General features: G+C 43.5%; 3 protein-coding genes across 3 annotated transcripts in view; 1 reads left to right on the top strand and 2 right to left on the bottom strand.

Moving 5' to 3' along the window:
• LOC112575770 (beta-hexosaminidase subunit beta-like) overlaps positions 1-3,696 on the top strand; it is a 6,533-nt gene extending 2,837 nt beyond the window's left edge. Inside the window, 9 exon segments of the mRNA XM_025257785.1 lie at positions 72-173; positions 325-463; positions 618-810; positions 1,183-1,312; positions 1,314-1,346; positions 1,773-1,968; positions 2,273-2,363; positions 2,961-3,068; positions 3,251-3,696. Coding sequence (XP_025113570.1) covers positions 72-173; positions 325-463; positions 618-810; positions 1,183-1,312; positions 1,314-1,346; positions 1,773-1,968; positions 2,273-2,363; positions 2,961-3,068; positions 3,251-3,440 — 1,182 coding nt within the window. The 3' untranslated portion in view covers positions 3,441-3,696.
• LOC112576190 lies at positions 3,532-4,998 on the bottom strand. The gene is made up of 2 exons (XM_025258470.1): positions 4,790-4,998; positions 3,532-4,429 (listed from the first exon to the last, which is right to left on the bottom strand). The coding sequence occupies exons 1-2, from the start codon at positions 4,983-4,985 to the stop codon at positions 4,113-4,115; spliced, it is 513 nt and encodes a 170-aa protein (XP_025114255.1). The 5' UTR covers positions 4,986-4,998; the 3' UTR covers positions 3,532-4,112.
• Positions 4,999-7,700: 2,702 nt separating this feature from the next.
• LOC112575769 (clavaminate synthase-like protein At3g21360) lies at positions 7,701-9,743 on the bottom strand (the record flags this gene model as incomplete). Its single annotated transcript, XM_025257784.1, has 4 exons — positions 7,701-8,452; positions 8,668-8,819; positions 9,125-9,253; positions 9,504-9,743. Coding segments are annotated over 4 exons (987 nt in total), but the record flags the coding sequence as incomplete, so codon positions are not given.
• Positions 9,744-10,186: the final 443 nt, after the last annotated feature.

The raw sequence follows: 10,186 nt of genomic DNA, 5'->3' as shown, positions 1-10,186 counted from the left end.
GCTACGTCCGAGTTTTTTGACGAGTTTTTTGGTCTGACGTCACGAAGCTAATAGCTTCTTTGACGTCACAGGAGGCGATGGCGTGGAGCAAGCTAAATGTCTTCCACTGGCACATCGTGGACGCACAGTCCTTCCCCTTCGTCAGTCGTCGCTTTCCGGAACTCTCCGACAAGGTTGGAAGTATATAAGTACAGTCTGTAACAATGATACTGTGCACGTGCAAAGGATGGTGCTGCTGAAACTGACTTTAAAAAACTGAAACTAAGGATTGAGGGAATGTTTTCTCTTTTAAACAGAGATGATTTTTTTATTTGTTTGTCTCAGGGTGCGTTTTCACCACGGCACGTTTATACCCCGCAAGATGTGGCGGAGGTCATTGAATTTGCGCGACTAAGAGGCATCCGTGTCATTCCGGAATTCGACACGCCCGGACATGCGCATTCGTGGGGCAAAGGTCGACCTGGTAAAGTTACAAACTGCTACTTTTATTTTTATTTATTTTTTATTTATTTTTTTTTATTTTATTTTTATTTTTTTTTTTTGGATGCTGTTAACCATAAACTAGTTCCAGTCAGTGTACATCTCTTAAATCGAGTGACAACTCTGGTTTGATGCAGAGCTTCTGACGCCATGCTGGAAGGATGGCCGCCCGGGGACTGCTGACTACGGGAATCACTCGGAATACGAGAACTTTGACCCCACGAAGGAGACAACCTTTGAGTTCTTGGGCGAGTTCATGGCGGAAGTTGCTGACGTGTTTCCGGACCAGTTTCTGCACGTGGGGATGGACGAGGCGCACTACATGTGTTGGTGGGCATTGAGCGAGCTGCTCATCCAATCTTTCTTTGCCACTCACTTCCCTTGCTATGTCACTGCTGCTTGTGACCTTCGACCTCAGGTCCAGGACCTGTCCTCCATATAGCCTTTTAAGCCTTTACTAGGAGAGTGTGGGTAAAATCCATACAGAAATTAGAGGGGTGGGAGTGGTGAGAATGCATATAGAAACGTTTTGTTCATTCTGCTTGTGAGCTTTTGTTATTCAGGTCACAGGTCATGCATGAGCGATGTTCACATTAAGAAAAGCAAAAGTGTGAAATTTATCAAATCTTTCGTGTTATTCAAGGGTTCTTACTTCATATATTTCTATTCTTCATGAACAACCGTGTGTAAACTCCATTGCAGGCAGTCGAGCCCAAACATCACGGAATTCATGATTCAAAAAGATTTTGGGCCCGAGGGCTACTCACTGCTGGAAGGCTATTACGTCAGCAGAGCGATTGACATTATATCTAAGACAGGAAAAACATTGATGCTTATGGCAGGACCCCCTTGACAACGGTGTTGTGGTAAGAATCTTGGCAATATATATTTACTTGGTTGTATCTTATTTTCAGCTCTATTTCCTATTGCTTTCTTGTTGTTGTTTACCTTGATGTAAAAGGTATCATATTTGTAATCTCATTTCATGTTTATGACTTACTTTCATTTTGCAACCGTTTCGTTGCATTTGCCATTGTTGATCAAGTATGAAAATTTCTTTCAATTAACAAAATTTTTTTAAAAGTGGATGAGAAAAAATGAAAGAGGTGGGATGCGAACTAGAAGGCCAATCAAGAAACAAATAAACAAGTGGACTGCACCGAAAGACATAAGATATTTCCGAGCTAAAAATAACCTCAACATTATAAGATAGATTTATCCAAGTGCGTTCAGTACAAACAAACTATCGAGACCAGTGCTTAAATCGGTCACATCTCACAACCTCTCTGCAGGTGAATGTCTCAAACATCATTCAGGTGTGGAAAGACAAGGACGGCCGAACAGCAGCGACCCACTGGGAGGAGTACGCCAACAACCTGACGGCCAGAGGTCACAACGTTGTCGTGTCGTCCTGCTACTACCTCAACTACATCAGCTACGGCCAGGACTGGCGCACGTACTACAGATGTGATCCTCACAATTTTAACGGTCTGATGCTGTGCATTTTTATATCATAAACAGTTGTTTGTAACTCACCTTTCACTATATCTTGCTTTTTCTATGATAATCTTAATTTTTCTGTTGATGTTTCTTTTTTCGAATTTTTTTTTTTCTGTATGGTATTATCTTCGCAGATAACCTTTCTTGGAAAAGAGAGGAATACTAGAGGTTAATAAACTTTCTATGGTATACATGTAGTGTGTGAGAGAGAGAAAGAAAAGAAAGAAAGAGTCTATACACTCTCTGGTGTCTCGCCTTCGAATACAAATAATATTTTATATTGTCTCGCCAGGCACTCAGGAGCAAAATAATCGCATCCTAGGCGGAGAGGCATGCATGTGGGCAGAATATGTGGACGGCACCAATTTTCTGCAAAGAGCGTGGTCAGTTCAACTGGTTTCTATGGCAACACCTACAACACATTATCACTGCTGCTTGTAGTCGTTCAGTTGCTTTTTTTTTTTTCTAGTTTTTCTCTATTCTCCCTTTTATCATTTTCTTGGAAGACCGTTCGGTTAACGGGAGTGTGAGGCGTTTCATGACCAACATCTGAGATCGATTCACTAAAATTTTGCATACGAGCAAACAACAATAATAACAATATTTATAAGGACATAACATTTGATCTCCTCATCGTGTAATCTATCTTGCAACCGTTATGCGATTAACCTTATTTTTATTTATATTTTTTATATATATTTTTCTTCTCTTTTCAACTAGTGCATTTATTTGATTTTTTACAAACATTTTATATTTTTCTCTTTGTTTTTTCTTTTAAAGAACACACGTGATCTTATTGTGATGATGTGGAGTAGCACAACTTTATTTATGTTTTGAATATATTTTGTAAATTCGTATAATTTTTCTTAACCACTAATATACCTTTTCAAAGCCCTAAAAATGCTTTGTGTAAAGTGTTAGGCCTGGCCTCGCTTAAAACCGAAAGTACTACGAGTTTTCGCCATGTTTTCTGGTTACAGGCCTCGTGCGGCGGCTGTGGCCGAGCGTCTGTGGAGCCCCCGTGACGTCACGAGTGACGTAGACACGGCTGCGTTCCGGCTGGATGTCCATAGATGCCGCTTACTGAGGTGTGTACACAGCCAAGCTGCGTTCATATCTGCACCTACAAAACAATAGTTTACAATAGTTCTTACTATCCGATGTGGATATTTTGGTAGCTGATCACTACTCTCGATTTTTATTTATTTACCATCAACACACAAATGTTTTGCTGGGCGTCAGTAAACATTCTCTCCACTTTTCTTTCCAGGCGCGGAGTTCCGGCGCAACCAATCCTACCAGGTTTCTGTGGCGACTACGATTTTGGACTGCAATCAGAAATAACAGCAAAGACAACGACATCATCAAGCGATAATAATAACATGGCCTCCGTGAATTTCTTTTCACAAAGCCAGGCTGTGATCCTGATAGTCTTATACACCTTGTGGTACATCTCTTGACTATCAAAGGAATGTTTTCCTCTCTCTGAAGAAGTTAGCCTTTAGTTCTCCTTGATTAGTGAGCGTCGGGGATGATGTCTTTTTTCTTTTATTTATTTATTTTATTTATTTATTTATTTTTTGTAACCAGACCGAACTCGAAATAGCGGAATCTGCTACAGCTACAGCCTCATTGCAAGAACGGATATGATTGATTGATTGATTGATTGATTGATTTTGGTGGGGTTTAGATTGGAGTGGTGTCATATTTGTGAATACTTTCTGAAATAAAGATGTTTATTCTTCTATAACAGTCTTAAAGTTAGCGACATTTATAGATGAAGCACCTTCAATACATCTTGATACACTTCACATCGAGTAGTATAGCGTTGCAAGTCCATCCTGGGATATTGTCATAATTAAATCAAAGATGGACGTCACCAACCGTTTAAGTTACCGAAATTCTGGAAATTCTGGACTTCACAGTTATCTCAACAAGAAGAACAAGAAATGTTTCATGTTATCTCCCTTACCTCCTCTGGGATGAAAATATAATCTCCAAAATTTTCTGAACCTTTTATAAAAAAAAAAATTATGAAGTACCAGAGGACACACCCAGTCCTGCACACAGGTCCCCTCAGCCCTCTATGAAGCATCTTTATTTGCAGGACAAAACTTTCTTCAGCCCTTGTCTCATTTTGTCGTTGACGACGCCGTACACGATGGGGTTCGTGGCGTGGGAGAAGAGGAAGGTGAATCGCAAGATGACACTGCTGGTGAGGTTGAAGAGGTCCAGCCAGAAGGGCAGCCACAGACGATGTGCAGGAGGGTGCAGACGGCCATCATGGTGCCGGCCTTCCTCCAACGCTCCTGGTGCCGCCTCTTGGCCTTTGGTGCCGAGCTGTTGATGGCGTTGATGTTGAGGAGGTTGTTGGTGGTGGCCACACCTTGGTCGCTGCGACCTGTCTCCGGGCTGCAGACGTTTTGCTCGTCTGCATCGCTGTACTGACCTGATGACAGAGTGTTCCAAGCTCCAACAGTGCCACTCACATTTTTATATTTTAAGCTAGATGTATTAAAGAAAATCCTGAGACCTAAGAAAAAATAGTTTACCCTTTTTACTTTTTCCTTTAGGTCTCAGGATTTTGCTTAATACCTATAACTTAGTGAGTGCCCCTCACACTTTCATAATTTAAGTTTTTTTTTAAATTGCCCTTTCACTAGAAATGAGTAAATGTTGAAAAATTTCAAACCTCTGGAACGACGGGAAGTGGATGAAAACCGATTACAAAATTCAAACCGGACAGCCAGACATAGTGAGTTAAATAAAATTATGAAAAGGGGAGTAAAACGACTCGTTTCTGTCTTACCAGTTATCTTTCTTTCATTGTCAAGCGGCTGCGTGTCCTCGTCCAATGGCTCCTTGTGGACGGCTGTTGTCAAGAAATTTGAGTTCTTTCCCCTCGTTTTTATGAACTGAGGAAGTGCACCTCTTTGGTGATCGGAATCAAGAGAGGTAATCTGCAGCTGAAGCGTTGCTTCCCTTGGTGTGTTTTCTGCTGGCATCGACAACGGAAGAAGCCATATTGGTTTGCTCCTTATAGCAAGCACACCTTTGGTTGTTTCTACAGATCCATCTTTTTACCCATGGTCCTACTTTCATTTTCCGGTGCTCGCGTCGCCATATTTCAAAATACACCCGGATGTACATGGAAATCATGATGGTGATGGCCAGGACATGTTGAAAGACCAGTGCTCCGTGGTACACGCGCACACTTCTCTCACCAATAATCTCCATGGTGAAATGACAGAACTTCCTTTGACACGAGGTCATTCTGCTGTCACGTTCTCCTTCCGTGGAGACGGCTGTCACGGAGAAGGTGAACACGCACGGAAGTGCAATGGCGGCGCTGACAACAAAGATGGCCGCGACCACCATCTTGGCCTTCCGGACGGTCCTTCCCCTCACCGGCCGGAAAGACCGCCAGGTAGCGCTCCACGGCCACGGCGCTGAGGATGTAGAAGGAGAAGATGACGAGGGTGTGGCGCGTCAGCTCCAGCACGCGACATGCCACGTCATCCGTCACCTGCCGCAGTTCGGCGACGATGGTGTAGGGGATGACCACGCCGCACACCACCATGTCCACCACCGCCAGCGCCTGCACGTACACCGCGGGCCACGCGCGGCTCCCCTCCCGCCGGTACACCACCACCACCAGGAGGTTCCCCAGAACTCCTCCCACGGCGCACAACGAAAACACGGATGTGAACACAAGATGGTGTCTCCTCCATGGCTGGACCCAGTCGAGGTCGAAACACTCTTCACTGTCGTTGATGTTCATCGTGAAGCTCGTTGTGGCACTCGTAAAAAATTATTACAGTCATAACCCAAGTTCGTTTTAATTTCATTACCTTAGATAAATAAATAAAATGTAATCTCCATAAACCACAATGTAGACGTGACTCAATGTTAGTCCGTGGTTCAAATCTGAAACAGTCGATAAAGCATGCGAACGTTAAAAAAAAATATTAGAAAATTTTGAGACTGACACATGCTTTAAGAGTAGGGTATCTAAGAAATATCCACATAGATGTATCCACATAAGAACAGAGAGACAGATGTTATAACGACGAGGCAAAATAGAAAACGTGGGAGACAAATATTCACACGCGCATACGATCACTCACACACTGATGCAGAATGTAGTAAAGGAGGTATGAAGAAGAGATAAAAAGAACTGAGGTGGATGAGACGGAAAAGGGAGACAAATTTCATTTCATTATTTATATTTCAAGTACATTCCACAGACATTATTTTCTCTTTTTTCGTGGTCGGTTTTTTTTTCTAAAGACAGAATAACTAGGATGGGAACGAAGACACTGAAAAGCAAAATAAACAAAGACTTTACTGAACTAGAAAAAGCCATCACTCCCATTGACTGACTGTATGAACATGTTCATCTGTACCAGACACAGATGTCCACAGCTTCGTCTTATGAAATGTATTATCACTGTTTGGAATGTATAATATAGACATACACGCGCAATCAAACTCAGTTAAATATTATATAATGTAAATAATAACATACCGGGTAGAGGCGACACAAAAGTCTCAGTAGGTCAGACCAGTAGGTTTATCTCCCACAGACGTGTTTGCCGAGTGTCTCACCTTTGGCATCACCTCAACCCCAGACAATAATAATCTCCCTTGGGAGGTATGGACGGTGTTGTTGTAGTTCATGATGTCGCCTCCAGCCTCCAGGATCTCGCCATGATGGAGAAGGGAAACAGGATTTTAGTCGGTGGAGTATGCAAACACTGCTTTGTATTTCGAATTACACCGGGGATTTATTTTTCGCTAATTTTCGCGCGTTGTTGGCATGCCATCGTGGGATGTTGGAACAGTTTGATATTGGTGTTGTTTCTAGGAAGTCTCCTGGTTTCCGAGCAACGTGTTGGACCACTGAGCTTGGCAGTCTTTGGAATCGCGGTGCCTCCTGTCCTCCTCCTCCTGCCTCCCTTCCTGTGCCATGAAACCATGTCCCTACACTATGAGTATAAATGTTTGATGCTGATATATAAATCTCTGGAATATTTCTGGAATGCTGGCACTTCTCGTGTCTGTGTATAATTAAAGTCTTGTTTTCTGACTCCAGCACTCACTTCTTCCGACTTGCTACATTCGACCACTGCAGTCTACATACTACAAGAAACCACCTGTGAGTGTGGGAAGTAAAAGATTTTTAGGATATAAATTTTGTTCCCAACATTGTCGTTGCAGAGAGACTATTTCATGCGCACCTCTAGTAAAAGTTAATTATCGATAGAATACTGAAAATATCTGAGACAGAATCAATCTAATGGAATAAATCCTTTAAAAAAAATTGGGGGCCTGGCATTCAGACATTGAAGGAATACAAGAGGCTCGAGAGAGCCCTAGACCGAAGGTCGGATTAAGGTGGGAACTGATAACACGAGCCTGCATGGCAACGATCAGAACTCAGGGCAAATACTCTCTTTCGATTTTCGGTTGCCGTTGGAGAAGTTTTTATTAATCGTTTGTTACTGAGTTCCCTTGCACCAGATATCGAACCAGACTCGAAATGTTACTTTACAAAAATAGTGACTTCATCCTGGCAGATGCGAACCCGACTTTTTATGAGCTGGTGATAGCATGCATGATGCTAATTGTTGGGTGAACAGAATCCGGAAAATTCACGGGTACAAATCGTGTCATAAATCTCTCTCACATACACACAGAGAAATAAAATTTTGTTTAAGTGTTCTTCAGACTTGTTTATTTTCTCGAATGAAACATATCTAGTAAAAACTCAATTCTGAAATATTTTCCCCATCTTTGGCATTTCTACTATTCAATCTTAAGTGAGGAAGAAAAGAAAAATTCTTAAAACTGAATAAACTCTGCAAACTTTCCTCAGCTAGTGAGTATTGCTAGCTGGTATCTGTCAGGCCCATTTTCTCGACACTGTTTAAAGTGTAAGTGCTTGTTCCCCATCTTCTCGCTTGCAGGTCAGTTGGACCACTCTGGGATCGTCGAACGTAGTCCTCACTTGACGAGCGAAGCCAGAATTCGTCGAGGGGGCGTGAAGACATTCCGAGAGTGCAACGCCAGCCGGTTGTCCACCACCATGACGTCTCCTTTCCGCCATGTCACGGCGACGGCAACGTTCTTGAAGACATCGTCCAGGTCCTTCATGACGTCCTCCGGCATGGGTGTTCCATCGTCGAAGACGACGGCCTTGCGGGCGCAGTTGCGCGCGTCTTGCCAACCTTGGTAGGCGGCGATGATGGAATTGAACCACGTCTTCAGGCCGGTCCGCTGGTCCACGCGCACAGCCGGAAGTAGGGTTGTTGTGGTCTTCAGGCACCCGTCAGGCAGCCACTCAATCTTCGTCCCCTGCTTCACGGCCTTGGCCTCTGCCTCTTCCTTGTTCTGTGTCTGGAAAGTGGACTGCCAGCCACGACCTATAGCGGACGAAGGGTCATCACCGTCGGGGAGGACCCGGATGTACCTAATGTTAATGAATTCAGATTACAGTAAACAGACCCTGCAGGAAATCCTCGAAACGTCAAGTAAAAATTATGTTTTCTATTCTACATCTTTAGCTTTACATTAAAAAGAAGAAAAAGAAAATGCCGAGGAGGAGGAGGGAGGAGGAGGTGGGATTGGTGACTGTTAGTTGGAATGTTACACCTGCTCAGGTATTCGTGGCATCAGAAGACTCACCTGACCCCTTCCTGCTCCAGACGAGCGACGAAAGCAGGGTGACGGGCCTCCATGCGACTGTGGACGACAGGAGAGAGCGCCAGTGGCGTCTGTCCCCCGCTAGGCGGCGCCACGTCACAATAGAAGAAAAGCCGACTTGGGAAGGTCGGCACCTGTTCACCGCGACAAAAAAATAAAAGAAATCATGACACTCTGTCGCTTTACAGTTGTGTCATAACTACGAAAAAGTCATTTATCGGTAAGACAAATATGATCGCTGCGTCACTTCCGTTCGTCAAAGTGGTCAACCGAACTTGATGACCAGCTAACCGACTCCGATGCGGCAATCTTCAAGAAACTTTGACTGCTTGAACACTCTTCCCTGGTAAGGAATGTCATTCGCAGGGATGTTTGTTGCTTTATATTTTATATTCCTCACTTCTCAAAGAACTCTTGTGAAACAGAAGACGACACCCACCTGCGCCATTTCGTGGTGGAAGGGGATCAGTTTGTCGGGTGGAGCCTCATTAGCTGTAAACACGTCACCAACCACGTGTGTCCTGGGGGCCGCCCCTCCCACATACTCCAAAGCTTCGCCACCGAAAGCCTTCAATTTAAAGAGAAAGAAAAAAAGAAATATGCCTATATGGATGATATTTTGTTTTTTTCTTTTCTGACAATTCATTAACCAAGTATAAAAGTCCAGTCCAATGGCATAGGAACCTGAGGGCGGAGGGACAAGGGGGCAAGATACTGGAAGGGGAAAAATATATTTCTGACCATCTTCCTACTCAAGTGCAGGTATGTCTTGCACGTGCATTCACGTGTACTCACCCGCTTCGTTTCTCAGTACAAACCTTAACAAACGCATCAAAGTCGCTTGGATCGTTAATTGGAAATCCTCGGAAGAAGATGGCGCCATATTCCAGCAGAAGACTGTCGAATGTTTCTCTCTGGTTTCTCACCCACTCCACCAGTGACGCAATATCCGTAAATGCTGGATCGAGAGAATTATTCCCAGGAGAGACAGCAAGGGGAAACACTTGCCATCGAACTCTTTCTGCTCTGGCAGCCGAAGCTCCGTTGCCGGAGCTAGTTTACCCAATGCAGACATGATAAAGGCTGTAAAAATATGTGGAATGATAAAGAATAAATGTCAAGCAATAAATATGTATGTTATCAGAATTTAGGACATACAAATATAAAATAAATATGAACATTTGCATCTCGCTCTCAAGACACTGACATACACTCGTCATCATGGACAAAAATCCCAACAGCAAAAACATGTCGCCCGATACTGGCTGTCACGACCCTAGAATGGCACCAGATACTAGGATGAGACTGGAAGTGCAAAGTCGATTTTTAAAAGTCATATTTGTACACAGGTGCGGTTAATTAACACATGGTATCAGCCCTCCGAAAACTCCATCTTCAGTGAACTGCTCACAACTCCTACAATGACGCGCCATCTTTATTTTCGCTTCTCATCTTGTTACCATCGATAATTTAAGTTATTACGAACTTGAAGCTTCTATAT

Source organism: Pomacea canaliculata, linkage group LG11 (assembly GCF_003073045.1).
Source record: "Pomacea canaliculata isolate SZHN2017 linkage group LG11, ASM307304v1, whole genome shotgun sequence".
Lineage (NCBI taxonomy): Eukaryota > Metazoa > Mollusca > Gastropoda > Architaenioglossa > Ampullariidae > Pomacea > Pomacea canaliculata.
This window is presented reverse-complemented; position numbering and strand designations above follow the sequence as displayed.

Bases quoted from the DNA above. Each gene is read 5' to 3' on its own strand.
- LOC112576190 (XM_025258470.1), bottom strand. From the start codon at position 4,985: ATGCCAGCAGAAAACACACCAAGGGAAGCAACGCTTCAGCTGCAGATT. The intron at 4,430-4,789 runs GTAAGACAGAAA...CTCTGTCATCAG, and splicing joins CAATGAAAGAAAGATAACTG to GTCAGTACAGCGATGCAGAC.